Here is a 24,426-nt window from a genome sequence, read left to right as displayed (position 1 = left end):
TTCAACAGAGAATTAAGAAGATTTGAAACTGGCAGTTTTCTTAAATAGAAAGACTGAAGGTTAAATCCCATGAGAATGGACAATTTAATGAATATATTGTTGAGCACACTGAGTCCAGGAGCTTGGCAGTGTTTGGATGCCATATGTTTTACAGGTAAATAATGTGGTCCAGCCTCAGGAAATAAGGTCTAATTAGGACAATTTTTGTCAATGTTAAAAGCTGGCAAATACACACACACACATATAGATAGATATATGTGTGTACATCAGCTAGAAGTTCATGTATCACAGGCTGTTCTTCTAAAACCAAAAGCAAATGATGCATATTCTTTTCTACTCATCGAAAATCTTTGTGCCTGATGGATTTTCTTCTTTCTTCAATTCATTTGAGGTTGTTTTGTTTTGTGATCTAGAAGAAGAATTTAAAGTGAAGTGATATTTGCTTTGTTATTTACTTGTTTGCTCTTGGCCTAGACAAGGTGGTTTATTCTCATCTTTGTTTTCTAAGAAACGCTTCAAACAAACAGACTTGGCATTTCTAGTAACATCACATATGGGGCAAAAGAGGTTTTTGATAACAAGTTTACTCCTACTTATTTCAGCACCAACTCCGGGCAAGGGGAAGCCTAGAGGAGAATATTTTCATGCCTGCAGTTTAACAATTTCCAGCACAAATCATTGTATGCAGGAGTCCTATTCATAGAAATATAAAAATTAAAGGGACTGAAGGACATCATCCCACTCCTGAAAAGATAATCACTTATATTTGAGTAGTTCTAGAAAGACTCGTGTCTGCGCTGTTCTGAAATAATTCTTAACAGTAAAGACTCCACCATCTTCTTGGTGATCTTTCAGAACATTTCCCTATCCTTACTGTTGCGAAGGTTTTCATAATATCTACTCTGAATCTTAATTGCTGCAATTTAGCACACGTCTTTTTGTCCTATCCATCATTGTTATTGAGAACAGGTTATTTCCTTATTCTTTTGAAACAGCCTTTCATGTATTTGAAGGCTATTATCATGTTCCATCTCAGTTGTCTCCTCTGTAGCCTAATTCTTTCAAGCTTTATTGCAGCTCGTGTTCTCTAGACTCTGGTCGTGTTGCTCTCCTCATATTTCTCTCAGTTGGCTCATGTCTTCCGGGAGTGTAATGTCCAAATTTGTACCTGGTATTCCTGCTGAGGCTTTATTAGTACTGAGCTGAAAGGAAGCATTACTTCATACTTTTGCAGGCTATACTTGTGTTTGTACACTCCAATATGCTGTGAACAGATGTCGACTCATGGTGTCACCCTGAGCCACTTTCAGGCATCAGGCTCACACTAAAACTAGGCAGCTAAGGAGAAGTATTGATCATTTTACCCTTCCACCTATCTATTAGATAAATATGATCTATGTTTATTGAAGATTGATCACCTAAAAAGATGTGGAAAAATGTCTTTGTCTTGAGGAAAAATACATTTGCTGTTTACCACAAGAAGATACCAGTGATCAGTGTTTACTTATTTCAGAGTGCTTGATTCATTCCATTCACTAACCACTGGAAATGTAGTACCCTCTCTTATCAGGAGAGAAATCATGCATTGCGGATTTATGGCCAGGTTTGTGTTCGTGTTCTGGGTTTTCTCAGTCCTTGTATTTATAGTCATGTAGATCTGAAAATGTCCTAATGAAGTTTATGCTATGGCTAAACGTTGATGAAGTATCTGCTTATCTCATCACTGTGGCCAAAACCCTCAGTGGTACAACAAGTTGTCCTTTTCATATGAAGATACTAAATCAGAGATTCTAAATGAATTAACAAAGCATGAAGTGGTGTTACCACCTGGGTCTGTACTGAGCAGTGACGCAGGGATTCCCTGCTGCTAGTCATATTTACAACCAGCGTTTTCCTGTAGCACTACTGGAAAGAAAAAAGCAAACTTCTTCAAATGCATAATTAGAATTTCCCTTCTGGAAAACTGGTCTTGGGAATCTGCTTATTTCTGAGCTGCTTTAGTGGAAGAAAGCCTTTACTGTATTGCTTACGCATTATAAATCTCCTTTGATGAAAAAAAAAAATGAAAGAAGTGTAAATGATACATTTTCTAGACTAAAAAACTTCTTCATATACTGAGTTGTATAATTGAAGCCCATCTTGACTAGGGAAGTTACTTTAGAAGTATTTAAGGTTGTAAGCTATTCCCCCCTTTACAGTTCAGTATTTCTTTGGCAGTTAGTTATATTATATTGTATATAGATCCAGTATTCTAGAGGAATTCCATAAGAAACAAATGCACTTACGGGATATACTGTAAATCTGCTTATATCTGTCTATGAAGTTCTCTCTTAGAAACAGGAGGGCTGCTCATTATCCCATACAAGTGCAAATACTGCTTTCTGCTACAGTGGGAAGGTAAGAAACAGGGGTCATGGCCCCAGGTTTTGTGTTATGTGACTTAACACTTGACCTGACGCAGGTGGTGTGCCCGCATCTCTCGTCGAGCTTCATCACTAAGATTTTTAGTCTGGCAGCAGTGACTAATATTTAGGTTAGAACAATTATGTTTTCATTAAAGCTGGCTTACGGAAGCAAAGTAAATGGAAACAGAGGTTCTTAGTACCAAGTACTGTAAATTTATATCATAATATTTAATCCTCCTTTAGTACTTTAGTGTTCCTTGAATAGGAATTGAATGAAAACAAGGTAAAGGCTTCCAGGGCATTACTTAGAGGAGTTTTATTGAGTAAAGTGCACTGGTTACAGCTGTAAGAATTAACTAATTTTAGGTTTAAAGGCAGTTGCGAAAAGGAAGTATTTGAGAGAGCACTTGTTCAGTCCCAAGTAAAAAACAGTGACAAAAAAAAGGTATTTCTTTTTTTTTTTAAATGAAGGCTACAAAAATAATTATGAAAGGGAACATCATTTTCAAAACGAAATCACTTTTAAAAATGTGATTCTTTAAATTTTCATTATGTGTTTCCTTTATATTTCACTATAAATAATCCAGGAGCTTTTCATGTTCCCAAATGGAAAGAAGAAAAGTTTCACTGTAAGTTTTTTCTCAGCTCCACTGCTGTCACTGCTTTATAAAGCACTTTGATATATCTGGATGAGAAGGACTACACTAGTACTGAGCTTTTTTTAAACAAAGCAGCCACAAATCACTAGCATATACAGTCCCAACTCTGCTAACAACACAACAGTTCTGCAGGAGGCAGGGCTATGCAGAAACTGTGATAATTCATTTATGTGATTGTCTTCCTCCAGTGCCTGGCATAATTCTGATTAACATTACTGGCAGTACTTTGTGTGCATCAAAGGGAAAACAGCTCCAGGAGCTGACATCCTGTTAAATGTGGAATAGCTCTTACAGGCTAGTGTGGTTCAATATGGTGGGTTTTGAAAACCTCCTCAGGAAAACCCTAATCTTTTCTGGGCAGTAATGGTGAACTGTGTAACCACAGCTGGCCAGGACTGCACCCATATTTTGTGTTGGAATTTATGAGGTTTTTAGCATGTGCAAAGATTGAAAGAGCAGCTTCAGAAAATCATCCTTTTTAGGGCCCCATTCTTCTCATTTTATTAGTTAGAAACAAAATTAGATCCAAGGGTGTTAAAAGAAAGCGTCTCACTTTCTAAGCCTTTAAAAATGTGTATATGCGTCGTGTATTTTTCTTCTTTTATCGTGCACTGAAATAAATAGGTAAAATTAGGCAGGTTTTGATAGAACCATCAAGTTGCAGCTGAGAAATCTTGCATTTTGCTTCCTGTTACAACCTGTTTGTTAAAAAATAAGTTGGTTGTGACTCTTAATTTTAATTATATAGCAGATGCCTCATCTTAGCTAGGAATAACTTCAATTTAATTCCTTAAAAATCAAAATGCAGGTATAAATTAAGTTATTTTCTGTTTCCAATCTCTTGATAGTTGCAGCTATTATTTGCACATATGCTAAAGGGAACAAGCTTTTTCTGTCAAACTGTCTTTACGGTGATAATGCTTTCCCAGACAAGTTGTCCCATCAATGAGATATTTATAGGATTCCCATTTTTCAGTGTATAAAACCTAAGGAAGACCCATGCAGCTGTAATTATTATAAACATTAGCATTTAACATGAAGTGTTCTCAAAGTGCTTTAAACACAGTATTATGTTTAAAATATATATGTATATATTTAAACATAGTATTTAATGATGTTCTTGGTAGAGCTTTATTGATACAGGCTTGTAGGTGTAGAAGACTTAATCCTGCAATGCACTGTTTAATAGTGCTTGAAGATGAAAGCCTCTGAAACCTTCCATGTGAAGGGTGTAATGCTACCAAGCCTTACTCATGCAAATAATCTTTATCCTTGTGACTGATAACATTGACCTATCTTGTCAATTAGCTATTAAGGGACTAATGGTTTGTAGTGATTTGTCCAAGGTTGCACTTGAAAAGCTATGGCAGAGGCAGCTGTAGAGCTTCCATCTTTTCCATACTACCAAAGGAAAGACAGTGTAGGATAATGTTTTAGATGAGGGTATGGCACATCACCTGATAGCTTAGCAATGTGTCATTGCAGAAGTGCTTAATTTTACGGTGTTACTGAATGAGAGATGTGCACAGTGACAGCAAAATGTAGGTAGATGTCTTCATTTGAATGCTTCCAACAAAAGTCTGCATATTGTCTATATTAGAATCCCCTATATTTGCCCTTAGGAGAAGAACACAACCCATGTTATCACCAGACACTTCCCCTTGTTAATTATCTTTGGCTTCTGTAGGAGCTTCATTTTCCTTGCCCTATCAATAGGCCTGCTCAAAGAAGTACAACATAAAGGGTTTTATCTGTGTTATTGATTGAGTAGGAAGTGATGTGTTTGGGACTGCTGGAGCTTCTCTAGTGAGTATTTATTTAAATTGGGGAAAAAAATCAGTATGACTTAAAAAAACCCCAACAAACTAGAACTTTCATTTAACATTACAAAAGAGGGCATTGCTTAATCCCTGAAGTAGGAAATTGCTTTTCTTCATGATCCATTGCTTTCATACTGTTTCTGGCTGCTGGTGCTGAAGGAAAGAAAAACTGTGTTCTCACTCTTGTTTTCACTGTATCTATTTTCTTATCCTCTACGAAAACTTGGCTGCTAATTTGTTATTGAAATAAATAAAGGGTGGGGAGAGCCTGGCTATGAAAAGATCTCTTTGTCTCAAATGGGCATTTGCAGATAGGGAAGCAAAGCAAAACTTTAGGTGGGAAACTGAAAAAGGGAAATTAAGGATTTGAAATAGCATATCAAGGCTGAAGTGTATGAGATATTGCTGTTCTTTGAGATGCTCTTATGGGTTTATACCTAAATTCGGCAGCGTGTTCCCAGAAGAGGAATGTTGCTAAGGAGTGTTTTTTCTTATATTCTGGTCTTGTACACATACAAAGAGAAAAGAAAATGACAATTAAAAGCAAAAGACAGAGCTGGCTGAAAATGGTGGGATCTTGTTTCACCTTGGTTAAAACTCATTCATTTTTGTTAAAAGCACCTATTGTTTTATTGCTTCTAATACGCATTACCGAAATACAGTGTGTTACAGCTCAGGGCTGGAAAACACTAATGGACTGTGACTAAGGAATGATTATTTAACTTCAGAAGTTACAATATTTAGTTAATGATTCCCTGACATTGTCAGGACAGGTCACAGATGCATTTTGAAGTAATTATAAGTTACCAGCAGTGGTTTCTTTTTTTCCCCTTAGCAACCACAGTAGAAGTTGTATTTTTCTCTTCTTCTATCAGTGATGACTCCTGTTTCTTTTTTCAGTCTGACTGCTTTTTATGTTGTGGGGTTTTTTTTTAATTCGTTTAGCCTTGCAAAACAAAGTCAAAGGTTATGCTAGCAAAATAGCGATACGAAAATCATTGTGACAGTCGGTTTTTGATACTAGGTTGTAACAGGAGAGATACATGTAGGTTTGATGTGGAGTTTTTGCTTGTGCTGGCTGTATGAGGAAGATGGCAAGACCACACCATATGCCCAATAACAGCTTCATTAGAAAGGCATTAGTAGCTTAATCCAACTTACTCTGTGGTTTATTTATTTAGAACGTAATAAGGTAAGTTCATTAGTTTGCAGACTTAATGTCTTCTACTGTACCTCAAAGCAACCAGTCTCAATTCCACTGAGATGCTGCAGATCTCACTAACACCTGTCAAGATAAACTCATGGCTCTCTGGGGGAATCACCTTGGCAACATAACTGAGGAAATCTGGGAAAAAAGTAAGTCTTTCACACACAAAAGTGTGTTACACAGTATAAACTTGATTAATGATTTTTCACATGCCTCTGAGGTCATAGATCTCTTTAAAGTAGAAAAAAAAAGCCAAATCAATCTCTGAAGAACAGATATTTTGGAATGTACAATGCTACGTTTGAAATGTATTTTAAAGAACTTGACGGATGGAGGATAATTATGCAATTTGAATTGAGCCTCAGAAAGGCTGTCTGAGATCAGCAATTGAGCCTCCATCCCCCTAGGGCTAATATATTAGATTACAAGGATTATTGTAGTGGCAGTATTTGTGCCACAACATTTAAGATTATGTCAGCATTTCCATTTTAATCTGTATGTTCAGAGGTTCATAACTCAGCTATACAGAGTGTGCTTGGCACTACAAACGAATACAGCTCCTGCACAATGGTGACACTTTTTCTGGGGAATAAAGAAGAAGGAGAAAAAAAGAAGTTTAAAGCTAAATAAGTACTCGGACATTTTACAGTTAAGAATGCCAAAAGTTAATGCTGTCTTCTTACAACTCTTGCTTTTTAAATTCGATTATGTCTACAACTGACTTTTAACACTGCTGCTGTCTGGAGTCTAAAGCACTGTACTGAACTAAGAGAGTGGACAGGATGGTAGTAGCTGGACCTTACGCCTTTCTTTGCCTTCAATAATACTGTGGGACCAGTGTGCTCAGGGAAGGCAGTAGGTGGAGCTCCACCGTCCATTCTCTTCTCCACTGAGGCCAGGGAGTGAGGTGATGATCATTAATCATAATGAGTGGCATCTTAAAAGTCCTGTCAGGAGAACCTGCTAAAAAATGCATTCCTGACCATTACTTTAAGCCCTTCACAAATACCATTTAGGGCTCTCAGGGCTATCAGAGGACTTCCCACAAAAAAAAAAAAAAAGGCAATCAGTTTTGCCTTGCAAGGTCTTTAAACTCAATTTGCCCATTTTAGGGCCATTGCACTTCGAGTCTAGTGTGAGCTTGGCCTTGACATAGCATTTAATATCTCAGGTATTATGTATGGTAACAAGAACAAGAGCTGCAAACAACACCGTACATAGACTTTTCCTATTTTTGGAATACACTTTGCATGTATTTCATATGCTTGTACTGGATACAAAGGAGCACAACGCTGGGTTCTGCTATTGGCATCCATCACTGATCAAACTTCTTGATGACTAATTTGCAACCTATTTTTTGTGGTTCTTTTTTTTTTTGTCCCTAGCTGGAGTGTTTGCTGAGGAGTTCAAATTAGTATCATTGAAGCTCTAGTCAGGGATCTGCCTTCTCTGCAGCAATGCAGTGCCAATTCCTGCAGCAGCACTGGTAGGAATCAGACTTTTGCAGGTTCTACAGCAGTCTAATTGCCCGTACAATTAACTGCTCATGCAGTAGTCCAGAGAGAACATGAGCACAGCATGCCCTGCTTGATAAGGGACTACAAATCTCTTAAATGCCTCCACATATATACATGTGGATTTGGCCTTAATTCCCATGACTTTATACTGGAATGAAAGGGGGAACCTACCTAGAAGCATTAGCACCTTCTGTGCAAAGTTCGACCAAAAATAAACAAAAAAAGAAAAAGGGGGAGGGGAGGAAAATATGAAATAAAGTGGCATTGCAGCACTGGTAGCCAGCAGAAGACAGCCCCCAGGGGAGGGTGATCCATCCTCCTCAAGGCAGGTCAAACCAGGGCTAATGTAACTAATGGTGGATGGGCTTGGCAAAGTGCCCTGAAGAGTGATGGACCCACTAGGGCCCTTTCAGACTAAGAGGGAACTTCCTTTCAGAGTCAGAATTCCCTGTTGGAAAATATTTTCCTACCAACTCCTTCTGTTCTAAATTGAAGGGATCTGCCTTATGTGCTGATTTTCAGTGAAATAAAAAGTATCAGCTTGATTTTAACAGCAAGGGATAGAGAGGAAGAGATTGTTTCTGTCTTTGTACATACAGAGTTAAGAAACAGTTATTATGAACATTTAAGGCAATTTGAAAGGAGAGTTTATGGACAGAAAGATTTAGCAACTGTACGAGGTTTTATTTTGAGCTATATCTATAGAGAGAAAGCTGCACCACAGAGAGAGCAGCCTAAGATTTCAATTGTAAACTTATTTTTTTCCATGATCACAAAAAATTTGCATTTCTTTGTATTTTTGACTGCACAAAAACTTCATCTATCTCTGATAGAATTGTATTTTTTACCTTCTGAGTAGTTCACAGCTGCTGGCTTTCTTTCTAAAGGGTTTCTGCCCTAAGTTATATAGGGTTAGGACACAAACTGGCCACAGTTATACATGGATAACAGGCTTTGGTTCAATATCTTGTAATTCACTGGCTTCTGAAAGAAACATCCTCTGCTGTTTTAAAGAGGAAAATTAACACCTCCAGTGTTACCAGACGTTGAAATGTCTGAAAATCAGACTCTTCTAGGATTGGGACATCCTGCGTGCAGGTCCATAAATTCATCTGAATTTATAGTGGTAAGTGGAACATTAGCTTGAATGTTTTCTTCTCTAAACCACTGTTTGTAGGATGGATAAACATAAATTCTGGCCTGCTTAACTGTAATCACAAAATGTCCACGGGTTTTCAAATGAAGTGAGATTCCATACCCAGTAGCAGAAAAGAACTAATAGAAAAACACGAGAAGTGTGTTAAAGTATGCATTATTCTTCTGTCTGTGTTTGCTGAATAGCACTTGAGCTTCAGGAGTTGAAGAGTGGCTGTTGCAACACTAGTTGCAAGATTTCATCTCTGGAGAGCAGAGGTGGCCAGAGAAGCCTGGTTGCGTAAGGCAGAACTTAACCTCAAGGAGCCCTGAATTTAACTGACAGCTTCTCCAAGCCTGAGGCATGGTCTGCACTTGAGGTTTGCTGATGTCACCAGAGTTGTTCTTCTTAGCTAATACAGCTGTATTGGCAAGAATTGGAGTGTAGAGAGATACGGTTGTCCCAACAAGAAATATTTGATTTTATCCAAGGAAATAATGTAAATTATACTTGTGGAAGTGCTTTTTCTGTTTGTATAAATCTTCTTTAGGGGTATTTGGTGTTATAGGACAATGGCAATAGAAGAAGACAGGGAAAGATGTGTTTTTACGACTCAGGATATTCTTGCTTGTAAACTTAGGAACTTGCTTGTATTGACAGAGTTCACTTGGTGGAAATAACTTGATTAAAAGTCACATTTACTACCAGTGTGACCTGCACAGGGTGTTAAATGGTGTTAAAAAAACATTAACTTCAGTGAGCTAAGCTTCCAAAATAACAAAAGCTACACTGTGAACTCTATATTTTATTTTCACACTTTATTTGCTATGCCTGCAGTGGGATATTTATTTGTTTCCACAAATACTTGTTTATTGCTCTCTTTTGTACCACTTCTTCCTCCAAGTGAACCTTCATATACTGATGCCACAATGTTGATTGTTTTGGGAAATACATGATTTGGTGTCCTTGGGATTCAAACCAGACTATTTCAACTTCAGCTGTTCCTCAGCTAGCAGAGATTCATCCTCACATGTCAGCAGGGGATAAAAAAAATTAAGCAGTTTAAATAAGAAATGCTGCTTGACATTTGTTTTTGGAATTTTAGAAATCCAGATTGGAAGGGACCTCAAGGATCATCTGGTCCAGCCTTTTCAGGCAAAGCATGACTTAGACTAGATGTCCCATGTTTCCTTGCAGATGCTTTTAACTTTTAGTTTTCATTGCAAAGCTTAACTCTGGGTACTAAGACAATTAAGCTTTTTAAATAGAATCATGAAATCATAGAATTCTTGATACCTTTACGATCACCAGGTTCACCTGTTAAGCTAGCACTTGCAAGTCCACCTCAATACCGTGTCCCTAAGTGCCACATCTAAATATCTTAAATACCCCCAAGGATAGTGATTCCAACACTTCCCTGGGCAGCCTATTCCAATGCCTGACAATCCTTTTGATGAATAAATTGTTCTTCATATCCAGTCTAAACCTCCCCTGGTACAACTTGTGGCCATCTCTTCTTGCTCTGTCACTTGGTACCTGGGAGAAGAGACAGACACCCACATCTCTACAAGCTCCTTTAAAATAAAACATTAAAAGACTAGAAGTATCTGACTGCCAACATTTGCTTCAAATTGAAAAGAAAGCACTTGCTGTTATCATAAAAACTGAGCAAGAGAGGATTTTATTTCCTGGAATTTCCTTCTTTTGCCGCCTTGTCCCCATCTGCCTTTCACTTGCTTTCATACACACTTGCTTCTTCACCTTCCTTTTTAGCTTCCTGGTATTCTTTCCACTTTAAGCCTTTTTATGATATTTTCTGCAGATTACTTCTTCCCATTTCTCACCCGTGCATGGAATTAGATCACCTTTCCCCTCTCTGAAACTCAGATAGTCCTCGCCTGTTTGTCACTGTGGTTCAGAGTGCAGAGCCAGGAAAATGTCAAATGTTATTAAAATTAGAGCTAGTACATACCAGGTGCTGAGCACATTGCAGATCCAGAAAGGGATGCCTACATAGGCAGGAGTCATCCTATTCCCATTTTAAGCAGGTACTTACATAGCCTGAATAGTTTTTTGTGGAGATTGGCCTTTGTGTCTTCAGCTCTTGGTTTAGCTACGCAGCAGCAAAATAATCCATGAATTTAACAGTCCCTTAGGAGTGTTTAACATAATAATGTAACACCTAAAAATGGGCCATTATAATCCATCTGATGAAAAAAACTTCTCTAAGTAGTCTCCAAACACAGATTTAAACTTGAAACTTTAGTGGCAGTGATGTGTGTGTGCTGCAGAAATAGTACACATTTAATAACGCCAAGCACTTGAACACCCTTTTTATCTTCAGTAAAATATTAAACGAAACACTTTTGAAGTACCTAAACATTTTATTCATTTGTCCTTGGTATTTAAGCACTAAGGCCTCCCTGATACAGTAGATGGCAGATGGAGCAACAATTTAGATAAGGTGCTCATGCTACAAACATATCCAACAACACAGAGAAGAACATGAAGTTCTGCTGATTCATGGAATCATAGAATAGTTTGAATTGGAAGGAACCTCAATGCTCATCCAGTTCCAACCCCCTGCCACAGCAGGGATACCTTCCACCACACCAGGTTGCTCCAAGTCCCATCCAACCTGGCCTTGAACACTGCCAGGGATGGGGCAGCCACAGCTTCTCTGGGCACCCTGTGCCAGCATCTCAGCACCCTCAACGTGAAGAATTTCTTTCTAACGCCTAATCTAAACTTCCTCTCTATCAGTTTAAGGCCATCCCCCCCTTGTCCAGTCCCTACCTGCCCGTGTCAAAAACCTCTCTCCAGGTTTCTTGTCCACCCCTTTAGGCACTGGGAGCTGCTCTGCGGTCTTCCTTGAGCCTTCTCTTCTCCAGGCTGAACAAGCCCAGCTCTCTCAGCCTATCTCCATAACAGAGGTGCTCCAGCCCTTGGAGCATCTCCATGGCCTTCTCTGGACTCACTCCAACAGCTCCACATCCGTCTTGTGTTGTTGCTGCCAGAGCTAAACACAGTACTCCAGGTGGCAATCCACACTGTCTTTAGCCCAAGTAGGACAAACTGTGCCCAGGCTGAAAGGGAACTATGTAAAGCCTCAGTTGTAAGGTTATAGCTAGCGGGAAACCTGGAATGGGGAGCCAGCTGTGCATTCCTCAGCACCCACGGGGATACTCTAACTGAAAGGCAGCAGGACACAGCTCCTACTGGAGGACTCAAAACAGTGGAGCAGAACTTTGTCTAAACAGGACTTGCCAACTGCCACTGTATCCCAACAACTGCGTTGCCAGCTGTACCGTCAGGCGGTTGGCAATACCCGGCTTCCTGTTTCAAAGGGGTGGTAACAATTTTAAGTTACTCATCTGTAGGATGTCTAGAATCATTAAGAACAGTCAGTTAACTACTGCCTGTTTCTAAAACGGCAGGGACATGTGAACAGTTTACAGAGAAACTAGTTCCAGTGACTGACTGAAATACTTTGTGTCCTGAGACGGATTGATAGAAAACGTGGTGGTATTTACGGAAAAGATTTCTAACACATCTGAGGTGCATGAACAGGAAATGTACATCAGGGGCTTTAATTTTAGGAGATCCGGTGAATCCAGGCTGACGTTTCTTTGCGATTTCTTTCATTTTTCTTAACTCTGAAACTTAGAGAATTGATTGTATTTTATGTTCTAAGAGGTGACAGCGAGTGGCAGTTGCAAGCTGATAGTTTGGAAAATTGGGGTTTGTGATTTCCTTGAGAGGCTTCTTGAGACAGGTTGGAGAAGGAAGTTGCTGTGACATCCTCAGGAGTTGCCTTTCCCCGGCGTGGTCCAGGGAAAGCCCAGCCCACAGGGCCATAACCGGGGTGTGGAGTTGTCCCCCTTCTCCGGGGATGCATCCCGCAGGGGGATGCGCGATGGGAGGAGGCGGGGGGGGGGGGGGGGGGATAATCCGCGTTGGGCTGAGCAGAACCGGGGCGAAAAGCTTTCCTCTCTCCTAAACCCACGCAGCTGAGTGAGGGTTGTGACTTCTCTTTCGCGGCCGCGTTGGGATTCGAAAGCGCCTCGACGAATTGCGGTGGTTTTCGTTTAAATTAACGCGAAATGTATAAAGAAGGGGGAAAAAAAAAAGGCATTCTCACACCCACCGCTCGCCCTCTCCCTTTCACGCATCCGCACCCCGCACCCATGATCTCATGCTGCTGAAAGCATGGCACAAGATCTACGGCGGGCTGGAAACGGGGGAGGGAGAAGAAGAGGAGGGAGGGCAGCGGAGCGGGGGGCCGGGATCGGGCGGTCGTCGCCCTTCCCCCGCTTTCCCCCCCGCACCGTACCTGGGGTGCGGTACTGCAGGGCTGCGCCTCCGGGGGTACGAGGGCATAGTACCGGCCGAGTGGGGAAAACGCTTTCCCTTTGAAACCTTCGCTTTTAAGCAGTGACATCTCCCACCCTCGGCTGTGTGTGGGGAGGGGGCTGGAGCAGCCCATCCCTCTGCTTTTGGGGCGAGGGCCCCGCTCCGGGGGGCAATGCGGACGCAGCCCTGCAGATAGGGTTGGGGATGCTGAGACCCAAACCCACCTTATTTCAGGCTAGAAACCGTGTGGGGTTTTTTAGTATTATTCAGCCCAGTCTGCGGTGGGCAGACGAGTAGTGCCGAGAAAAATAATAAAATAATGAAAAAAATCAAAGGTAACTCTTTGTTAGGCGGCTGCTGGGAGCCTGTGCTCCGAGAGGCAGAGGGGAACACCTGACGGGCCAAGTTTAGCCCGATGACAACCCCCGAAATGGTTCTTTTTTTAGGGTGAAAGCGGGTTTTCGAAGCACGGGTACACCCAGAGGAGGGGACGCGCTGCCGCCGGAGCGGGGGGCGGGAAGGGGAAGGAACGGGGAGGGGGGGAGCGGCGCCGTGCTCCCGGCGGCAGCGGCGAGGCAGCGCGACCGTGCGGGAGCCGAACGGAGCCGCCTCTTCTGCTCGGGCTCGTCCTCCGCATCGCAGCCCCGGTTCGCTGCTGGGGGACTGCGGATTTGCATAGCCCAGCTCCTCCGTGTTTGGGGTTTTTATTTTTAATTCATTTTTTATTATTTTTTCCCCCACCTTCTCTCATCATTTCTCCCTGAAAGACATCCCCGGTTGTTACTGTCAATACTCAGAGCACTGAGATTGCCGGAGCAGCGCGATTATTGTCTGGCGGCGTGTGTGTGAGTGCGAGTGAGTGTGAATGTGAGTGTGAATGTGAGTGTGTGTGCCGGGAGTGGGACCGCGGGGCAAGGGCTCGCCCGTTCGGAGATGAACGAAGGGACGAGCGGCGGCAGTTTGATTTCCCGGCGCTTTGCCGGCGCTGGCTGATGGAGCGGCACCCCTTCTCCTTTCCCCATCTAGCAGACATGGGGCAGGACCCCCCGCGCTGTGGATTACCGAGGCTGGGGGAACGCTTGGCGCTCTCGTAGCCCTCGCAACTGTGGAGCGTTATTCTATGAGCACCGGCCGCGGGAAAGGCTAAACTACCGGTTGTTGGAGAGCGGGGCTTTCCCCTTCTGCCACCACCTCTGAACTGCTTGGATCCTCCGCCGCTGGCTATGTCTCGGATTGTTTTGGGTAGAAGAAGACCTGGAGAAAAGGATCCTAGCCGGCTTTCCCAGCGGGAAGAGAGGGCTCGCCTGGTGCGGTGAGCCGCAGCCGGCGCCGTGCCCGTGTGTGCCAGCGCGCCTCTGCCCAAAGTTTTTCCTCCTTGGCGGCCGCTGCCGCTGCTCCCGAGGACGCCGAGCCCCGGAGAATGGGGGTGCTCCTTAGGGGCAGCGCGGAGCCGGGGCCCGCCGGCAGCGGCAGCCGCTCGGCCCTGCTCTGGGTAGTCCCGCTCACTCTCAGCGGCCTCCTCGGGGTGGCGCGGGGCGCCTCCAGCCTGGGCTCGCACCACATTCACCATTTCCACGGCAGCAGCAAGCATCATTCAGTGCCTATCGCGATCTACAGGTCACCGGCTTCCTTGCGAGGCGGACACGGTGGGTCCGAACGCCGCTCGGTACCTTGCGTGCGCCGCTCAGGCTGGGGCTGCGGTCTAGGGGAGGAAGAAGAGCGCGGAGGGTGTGCAGGATGCGGGGCCGTCCCGCCTGCTCGGAGCGGGGCGGGCCGGGGTCCCGCGGGGTCGGTGGGTGCGGAGCGGCGGCTCTCCAGTTCCACGCTCTGCCTGTAAAGCCCCTACCCCCGGCTGGAGTGGACCCCCCGAGGCGGGTGTCTGCGGGAGGCAGGGCAGGGGAAGGCGGGGAGGTAGCTTAATGAGGAGCGTGCTCTGTCCCGTTCATTACCTTGGTCGAAAGTCGATGAACTAAAGCAAGGGTCAGCTAATTAGACAGGAGGGGTCGGGGAAGGAGTTCAGGCGCTGAGAAGGCAAGGTGTTGCCCACCATAGTGGCCAGGAGAGGGACGAAGATGAAATTCTTCTCAGGTGCAGATACGTTTTGCTCAGGAATTGCAATGCTCTGGTGCTTAGTTTCTGAAGTGACAAGAAGCTGCTTCAGTGCCCTTTAAACAGCTCTGTTACAGTTCTTCTTCTCCTTTTTGCATGCATACTTGCAGGAGCCTGTACATAAATACATGCAAAATATGCATATGTTCAGCATTACTAGAAGCTGTAACAGAAAGCAAAACACCAGGCTTTAGTTTGAGGATTTAAAGCCTTCTTTTGTCTCTGAGGGAGGGAAAAAAAGATGAAACCCCCTTGTTGGTCCCTGATTAGGTTATATAGCTTCATTCTTCTTCATTTTCTCATCTCGCCTTGCTTCATTTGCACAATCATGCAATGTCATTTCCAAGCTTTGCAAAGTAGAAAACCAGATCTTGTGTTTAACCTTTGTGTGCCTTGTGCAAGACGACCTAGTTGCAGGCACCAGGTAGTTTGGATTGATTGGATTTCTTTTTTCCAGTGATTAGCAATGCTAGCATTAGTGGATGGGGTGGTATTGTTCACCTGAAAATTACCGCTGTGTGCTAAACAGCTTTCATACTCAACTGCTGGAAAAGGCAGAGGGCACAGAAATGGCTTTTTGTTAATTAAAAACAGGGAAAAGTTAAATGTCTGGTCTAATTCCAAACAAAACAAACCTAACCCTCCCCAAAACCCCAAAGAGCCTGAGAAATTGAGGCCACCACTCTGTAGTGCACCGAGGCAGCCCAAGATTGAGAGTGCTGCATGTTCTGTCCTGTATGTGCTTAAAGGGGAAAATGATGTATGTGTGTACACATCCATGTATATGCTTATTATTGTTTCGATTTCTGCCAATATAAGAATATGCAAGCTAGTTGATTCTATGATTCTGTGATCATTTAGGGGCTTGCTATCAGCTTGAGGGAAGGCTAAAAGAACAAGGGGGAAAGAAACGTGATTGTGAGGTACCCAGCTACAATTCCTTAGGATGCATTTTAAAATCACCCCTTTGGCCAGTTTTTAAAATCATTATCTTGGACCCGGTTGAAGGGTGGTGGTGTAAAAAGGCAGCTTTCTCAGGAGAAATGAGTCTTGCTGGAGAAAATGAAGTGGTGGAGCTGGCACATAAAGACTTGGTAGGGAAGCTTGGGAGCCTCTCCAGAAGTTAAGTAGCTGATTTGACAAAATGAAGGATGTTCCATGTCAAAAGAAGGCATTTTAGGATGTTTACTTGATAACTCTAAATGCTTTTGCTTTTCTGCCTTTTTGGAAATTCTGTTATCTGACAGTGGTTTAAAACATCTAATTCCTGAATTCATTATTAGTTCTTCAGAGAGAGGTTCCCATTTGCTTCTCTAAGCCTGATAGAGGCATTTCTGATTCTGGCTGAGCAGGGTTGGACTCAGCTCCTGTGGAGCCTGTCACTGCCTGTCCGAGCATCATCAGTTGGGGGGGAACTGGGTGATGGGTGGGAGATGCTTATTCGTTATCCTGTCATCTGAGTGCCTTTCTCCAGCATCCCCAGTTTCTGCTTGGCTTGGCCAGGTGGGAGTGAACATTCTATTCTCAGGCTTGTCTCCTTCAGGACCAGCTCCATTCAGTTTTGCAGTTATTAGAACAGTTATTCTCTTCTAGACTAATAAGATTTTACGTAAACGTTGCAGTCTTTATGGTGATCTCCTATCTGCTCTTTTGTTACTTTGTCAGCGTTTCGTAGGCTCGTGCCTGTTAAAAGTCAAGAAGAGCTTTTAGGGTCAATTAGTCGATCCCCCATGAAAGCGTTGCTCTCTAATATTGTGAATCAGAAGTGTCAAAGGAAAGAGAAACAATCCCTCCCTTGCCCAGGCATTCAATAAATGCCACCACAGACCTCATACATCCACACCCCCTTCCTTTTAGCCCTGCCACCTCCATTGTCTCAGCAAATGCTGTGATTTTATTCTTTCAGTTTTCCTTTTGCCAACCCAATTCCAGCTAATAGTATAAGCTAAGCCAAAAGCCCAGTGTGGTTGGATTTTTTCCACTTCTTTTGAAAAACTAAACGATAATGTTTCTGGAAACACACTTGTCAAGTAATTTTGTTGGGCTTTTGCTTAGCAGTATGATCTCATGTGGGTTTAGGGGACAGTATTGTCACAGAGACATAAGCAGAATTCCAACCAAGCAATTAGCTCACCCTATTAAACAAAAAGTAGTTCAGCACACAGTTTTTTAAGACACTAAAACTTAAACATCTTTCAAGCTTGACCAAGTGATTTTTTGACTTTGCTTTCTGACACTCATTAAACTCAGGAAGGTGAGAGGTGGCTGAAAGAACCCAAAGTCTAATGACAGGAAGGAATACGAAAACAATTCTCTGGATCATGATATCAGCAATAAAGAGAAGTACAGAGAAGTAAGAGAGAGACTGATATTCACAAATGTAAGTCTTGGGCTGCTCAGCACTTGCCAGTGGTCTCTGCAGCACGTGAGCTCTGTGATGATTTATGTTCACAGATCTCCTTGCTCCATTTAAGAAGGCAGCTATTGCTTCTGTTATAGCTGTGTCTACCATGCAATCTTTTTGGAGGAGATAGAATAGCTCATACTACAGTACCTTCTACATTACAAAACCCTGGACTGCCCGTGCCAAAGCCCACATAAAGAGGAAGAGATTGCAGCTTTCTCAATAACTTTAAATGAAGAAAGGTGGTTTCTTTAAGAATCCAGAAACGTTGTGGATCATGTTTGGAGTGAAAATTCCATATTGGATAAGTAAAAAGTTAAAAGTGTAGCCATATGGATTGCTGTCACCACCCTCATTCATCCCTTCCTTCTTGCTAACACCTCTTTAGTCTCTGCTTGGGCCTTTTATGGCCCCAAATTTTTCATTCTGTTGCCAGATGACAAGTGCAGTGTGTCCATTTCTTCCTGCTATTTCTTTTTTCTTTGCTTTCAGGATCTTGGTCAGGCTGTTTTCTGACAAGTAAAAGTTGATGCTGGGTTTTTTAAATCTGCCAGAGTAGGAGCAAAGAGGTGACTAATAAAATCTGGTATGTGCATGTGCTTGGAAAGAAAAGGCAAAAATTGGGGGATGGGAGGGGGGGGTAGCAGGGGGAGAGGAGGATAGGATTGGCATGTTCACAGGGAGAACTTGAAGAGCTGAGCAGTAATGTAGGGGTTGTGCATTTAAAGAACTGGGTTATCATGAACCTGGCAGGGATTTGACTCAGTGAGAATCATGACCAAGATACAAGCCAAAGGGTTTAGGAGGAGTAAAGGTAATAGGGTACTGATGGCCATTATTAAGGAAGTGGCCATTTAGGGCAGAGAAGGGCTAGGGACCTTGGTAGTTGAACAGTAGATGTTCAGATGCCCCATCCCTGGAAGTGTCCAAGACCAGGCTGGACAGGGCTTGGAGCAACCTGGTCTAGTGGAAGGTGTCCTTGCCCAATGGCAGGGGGTTGGAACTGGATGAGCTTTAAGGTCCTTTCCAACTCAAACCATTTCATGATCCTATAATTTAAAAGGTTTAACAGAGCTGGTGAAAAAGTGCTTCAGCAGCAAAGTTCCTGAGCAGGGATAAGAATTTGTGGAGAACAAGGGCTTTGAGTAAGAGAAGTTGGCACATTTTGGAGGTGAGAACTGAGGTTGAGCACTGGGATGGTGTGTTACCACATCGTGTTCCCTCCTCCAGTCTTTCCTATCCTGAACGTGATGTGGCAGCAGGGATATGTGTATTGATCTCCTACTTCTGAGCTAAGCCAGCTTCTTCCTGTCTCTGCTTCACCGTGAGGTTCATGTACACTGGATTCATGTTATTTCCATTCAAAGGGACTTCAGTAGGGGAACCAGCAGCTCCCCATTACTGGAGTACCAGACTGGAGGCTGAATCACTCAGCCCTTCTTGAAGGAAGGTTTCTGTTGAACTCTGCAGCAGCTTTTGCTAAGTAAGAATAGCAGGACCAGAACTGCAACACTGCAGTGAAATAATTTATACCACCATTGTGAAAAATACCATCAAAACAACTTTGAAAGATATGCATATAGGTAGATTTCATCCTTGTAAGAAAATTGCAAGGGAAGACTTGTTAATATAAGTAACAGTAATTTTATGGCCTTTTACTTCTTTTAAAAGATAAACTGGAATTGCTATTTCTGCATATAATGATAATAAGTATGTTTAGGGGTTAGGGCAAATGGCATTTTTCAGTTAGAATGTGCTTATTATGTTACAGAAAAGGGATATATTTTGATTAAAGCATCAAACATGAACGTTTCCAGATGTTCAATCATTGTTACTCAATGTGGTATTAGAAGTGAAAAAGTATCATCTTCGTGTTATAATTGCCTTTTTTAGAGATCTTTCAAGCCTGTTTGTGTATCACAATCTCCTTTTTTATGTCTTTCATTCACACATTTTCAAATACTTACTAGTTCTCCTGCTCTGAGTGCTTCTTGCACACAACTGAGGCATTTTCATGTTTTAAGACTGTAAAGCAGAGCAGCTTTCTCCACGTCTTTAAATTATATACATTTTATATCCCCCTTCCAGATTTCCAATATGCTCCATCAGTTATTATCCCCATCAGCTGCCAAAGTATTAACATCAGTTGGAATAAAATGAATAACAAAGCAATTTCAGCCAGCACAGTGGTTAATTGGCTGTGCAGTTAGATATGCATATTAGGAAGTGTGGTTTCTATGTTATTATTTCTGTCAATGTGGCTTGTCAAAGAGGCATACAGTCATCTTCAACAGTGTTGTGGACAGTCTGGAGCACTTTAATCAAAAGTGGGATGTTGCTCATGGATTTCTGATAAGCATCTTTAGACAAGCCCTACTGCCTTAGTACACGCACAGCTATTGATTGATGCAGGTGCCTTTACAAGAGCTAAATAAATAACAACACTGTTGTCACTTATCAGCAATACCATTTTTGCCTCAGCCTGTGGTAGCTGTGTTTTTCTAGATTTAAAGCATGTTTTATTGTCTTTTAATCAAATTCTCTTTGAAATAAGTTATCAGAAGAAATTAATTTAGCGTTCAATACAGTGTGCTTCCTGCTGTTTCTAATTTTCCAAGATGGATTTTTTCTGATAGCAAGAAGTTGACTTGGCTTTAAGGGAAATTTCTGTCTTCTATTTTTAGTCCAGGGGAGAACTCTGTAGACAAAGCTCTGATTCCCAACTGCTATGCCCAGTATGAGTAAGCACAACTAATTCTACAGTCCTAATAATTTCTAAGCTTTCTCCCACAGATGGGCATTACCATGGTTAACCATAGGATGAGATGTTTGATCATTGTATTTTCAATGGATCATGTAGTGTAGTTCACTGAAGTTAATCCTTTGTCTTCTCTTTGGCCAAAGCTTGGAAATTCTTTTCTGAGTAATCAAGATGACATTACTGACCTTTTTCTTGTCTTTTCCCGGTATCAGTTAATTTATCTCTTTGTTATTGAATTTGATGTCCTCAGGTCCGCCACAGTATCTGTGTCAAATTTTTCTAAGCTAACAACTTCCTTTCCAGTTTGTAAATACAGTGTAAGCAGAGCTGATAGGTCTTGCTGAGATAATAGTTTGGCTTGTGAATTTAACTGTGATTATAAGTAAAATGGAACAATCTGATTTGATGAAAGGGTATTATAAAAACAATGCTGTTCTATAAAGTTAAATGTAACAAACATAGCGAAGAGAAGCCATGTACTCACACAGTGATGAGATTTGTTAACCACAGATGTAATTTGTCAGAACAATAGAATTCTCCCTTAGTTGATATAAAAACTGAGCCAGTGAAATAAAGTGGGAAAGGAGGGGAGAAGTAGTGTTTCTGGATGTCTCCCCATAGTGCTTGGATGGTGTGGAGGGGAGGGTGCTGTGCTTAGGAGCAGTCACCACCTCTGGCCCATGATTACTGATTCACTGTACAAAACTGTAGCAACTTGGTTCTGAATTTCTGTAAGCGCTAAACTGGATAAATCCATCAAAACAACCCAGATGAAGCATGTGACAGGCTCGTGCACTATAGGTAGGATCAGAGTCAAAAAAGCTTTACCATTTCTGGGGCTTGGTTGATAAGAGAAATGTACACATACAGCAGATACGTTGGTGTCTGTGATCCTGAAGGCAAGACAAGGTTGAAGCAGGGGCAGGGTTTACCTGAAGAGGTGAGGACTGTGTGTAGCTGTTCTTTTTCTGTCCCATGTATTTGAACTGTAAATGGCACAGTGATGAGTCTTCCTTTTAAATACACAGATAGGTGTTTCTGAAGAGCTTGCTGTTCAGTCATGGAGAGGCAGGAAGGCTCAGCAGGAAAAGATTTGCTCAGATCATTCTGCTGTTCTGGGGCCTGAGCGGAGGATGCCTCAGACACCTACTCAGAAATGACAGAAGTGTTAACTCTTTCTTTAGCTCTCTTTTACTGCAGCTGTATCTGCAAAGAAATGCCAAACATGCTTCTAAAGCAAGTTGACTGCTTTCCAAATATGTTCTTTTATCCTTGCATATCTGCAACTGAGTTAGGGCTTCTTTAATTTGCTTCATTAATTCAGCTCATTTTCAGTTGTAAAATAAAAAAGAGCAGAGAATGACTAGACTTGGAGAAACTTCAGAAAGCTCTGAGAAACTTTCTCCACCTTGAAGAGGAGTCAGATATAGTCTTAATCTATGTTGAATCATTGGAGTTGGTTGGCTTTCTCAGTGACAGCAGCTCTAGAGCACTGGGAAGTAGGTGGAATGGCTTCAAACTGACAGAGGGGAGATTTAGATTAGACATCAGGAAGAAGTTCTTCCCTGTGAGGGTGCTGAGGCACTGGCACAGGGTGCCCAGAGAAGCTGTTCCTGCCCCATCCTTGGCAGTGTCCCAGGCAGGTTGGATGGGGCTTGGAGCAACCTGGTCTGGTGGAAGGTGTCCCTGCCCGTGGCAGGGGGTTGGAACTGGATGAGCTTTAAGGGCCCTTCCAGCCCAAACTGTTCTATGATCCTGTCATTCTATGAGGAGCTATGAAGGAACTGAGTGCTAAGAAGATGCTGTTTCTGATGGTTAGCCTGGGCCTGATTTGCTCTTGTTGAGGTCAAGCACAAAATTTCCACTGCATGACCTGATCTGTTGTGCCTCTGTGATGTCTCCTGTGGAGACAGCACTTGTGATGTGGTGTCCCCCCCGCCAAAACAACGCTTCTAAAGCTGTGAATGAAGCTTTGCAAAGAATAATGCCAACACATGTGTTTTAAAAATAGGTTTGCTGCAGTTAACGGATGTGTTCACTTTATTTCACATGACAAGAATTACAAGGGAGCTTTCAGCGAAAATAATTAATTGCCAATTTTATGGAAAACATGCAAGCATGAATTGAATCATGCTGTTATTTTGGGTTGGGTTTTTCAGTGCCCACAGAGAGGGGTTTAGGAGTTGTGACAAAACAGCAGATGTGAGATTAGCCCCTTTGGCTGTGTGTAAATGGATGCATCCTAAAATCCTGGTGTTCCAGTTGGTCAGAACATGCTGTGGCTCCCATCCAAGCCCTCTCATTCCACCCGTGCTCTTCTCAGGCTGGTTTGTGTTTGCAGTTTGCCTTTCTGTGGATTTGAAATCCACCTGGAGTATACATCCCAACCTTGGCGTTCAGAGCAGCCCTCAAATATGCATGTCTATCTTCCTAAATAATGTTATACCAGGTGAGGTTCAATAAAATATAAGATGGCCAAGGTGAGGGAGAAGTCTGCCATTATTTTATTACTTAGAAATGCCTTAAGATTGAAGCCAGAACTCTTTTTGTAATGGTGATTTTTAACTTCTGTAGAAATTTTCTCCCATTAACTCACAAAGTTTGCTCTTCATCACTCAGCACAACTTGACAGCTAGAGCTATTGTCTGACATGAAGATAGCAAAAATCACTGTATGGCATTTCAAGGCAGAAGTTGGTGAAGAAAGAACAGTAACAACATTATTTTGCAGTAACATCAGCAACAGCCAAAGTGAGAGGTTTGAATATCTTACTGTGCAAGACATTGCAAAACTGTAGTTAAGCATTCAGGTAAGAGGAGTCGTCGGTCTGTGAGGAATAGTGGCTTGCAAATGTCTTAGACACTGAAGTTTCAGTTCATAGCTGGCAGTGATTTCATGAGTTGTATGATTATCTAAATGAAAATGCAATTTATACCTAAGTGTGCAGCAGCTTAGTTTCAAAGAGCCTGAGGTCAGCAAAGGTAAATAATTGAATAGGGAAAAACCGTGCTAGATATCTACAGAGGCAGCTACTTCAGATGTGGCAGTTATTAACAGTGATATAAATTGCAAGTGACTCAGCTGAAGATTCCTCAGATCCTATCTATTTGGTGTATGATAAAATTTGCCTGTCGGGGAGCTTACGCGTTATACTCTGGAAAGGTAGGTTTCAGTGCAATATGTGTATCTCATATGGCTTTTGCTGGCTCCTGGACTAGGTGCAAATGTCACTGTTTCAGTACAAGATCGCTGCTGGAGGCATGAGAAAGGCTAACCCTGAGCTGGTCATAGCAAGTGTGGTGTGAGTAAATATGTATGTCAGGATTTTGCAAATATTTTCTGTTTGTTTCAAGTCATTAACTTGATTTCTGCTGCTTATTTGATAGTCACTCTCCTCTTTCTTCTTTTCTTCCAAATGTATATGAGTAAATTTACAATGTGTATGGTGGTGGTGTGGTGGTACTTTTGTGTGATGTAAGAGTGAGTTAATTGCTAAAGTGTGGCTTGGAAAAAAGGAAAATCGGGTAGAAAAGGAGCAGTCATTATTAGTAAAGGATACTTAGTGTAAATCAGTTCAACATTGCTAACCCCCTGCCTGCTTGTAACTGTCATGCCAAAAAGCGGCATACGTACCTTAACCCTTATCCTGTGTCTGTGCTGGTATAGAATTGTAGAATGGTTTGGGTTGGACAGGTCATCTAGTTCCAACCTCCCTGCCATGGGCAGGGACACCTTCCACTAGACCAGGTTGTTCAAGACCTTGTCCAGCCTGGTATCTCTGGCACTACAGTGTATCTTGGCAATAGGCTTGTCTGGAAAGGTTATTCCTGTTTCACAGAGAGGAGCTGGGGCACAGTAAATCAGCTTCTCATTGGTGTTCCCCTCGAATGGTTCAAAGAAATTACACAGTAGTCAGATTGGCCATTGGAAAATTCCCTCTGTGTCTCTTGTGCACTTGCCCATGATGTAAGAGACGTATCTGGGGCATGGCCAGAGTGTGTAACACTCTGTTGGCAATTGGCATAGCTTGAAGCAGATTCCACGCTGGTTTAGCGT

At 42.4% G+C, this 24,426-nt stretch overlaps 1 protein-coding gene across 21 annotated transcripts in view; it reads left to right on the top strand.

Moving 5' to 3' along the window:
* The window catches only part of NRXN1 (neurexin 1), a 678,674-nt gene that overhangs the window by 392,152 nt on the left and 262,096 nt on the right, over positions 1–24,426 (top strand). Inside the window, exon 1 of one of the 21 annotated variants that reach the window (XM_034060548.1) lies at positions 14,517–14,742. The exons of the other annotated variants lie outside the window; for them this stretch is intronic. Within the exon in view, the coding sequence (XP_033916439.1) occupies positions 14,517–14,742 (226 nt within the window). Of the gene's footprint in view, positions 1–14,516; positions 14,743–24,426 lie in introns of those variants that run through there. 21 annotated transcript variants of the gene reach the window in all.

Source organism: Melopsittacus undulatus, chromosome 3, assembly GCF_012275295.1.
Source record: "Melopsittacus undulatus isolate bMelUnd1 chromosome 3, bMelUnd1.mat.Z, whole genome shotgun sequence".
Classification (NCBI taxonomy): domain Eukaryota; kingdom Metazoa; phylum Chordata; class Aves; order Psittaciformes; family Psittaculidae; genus Melopsittacus; species Melopsittacus undulatus.
Note: the sequence above shows the minus strand (reverse complement) of the source record. Positions and strands in the feature narration are given on the sequence as shown.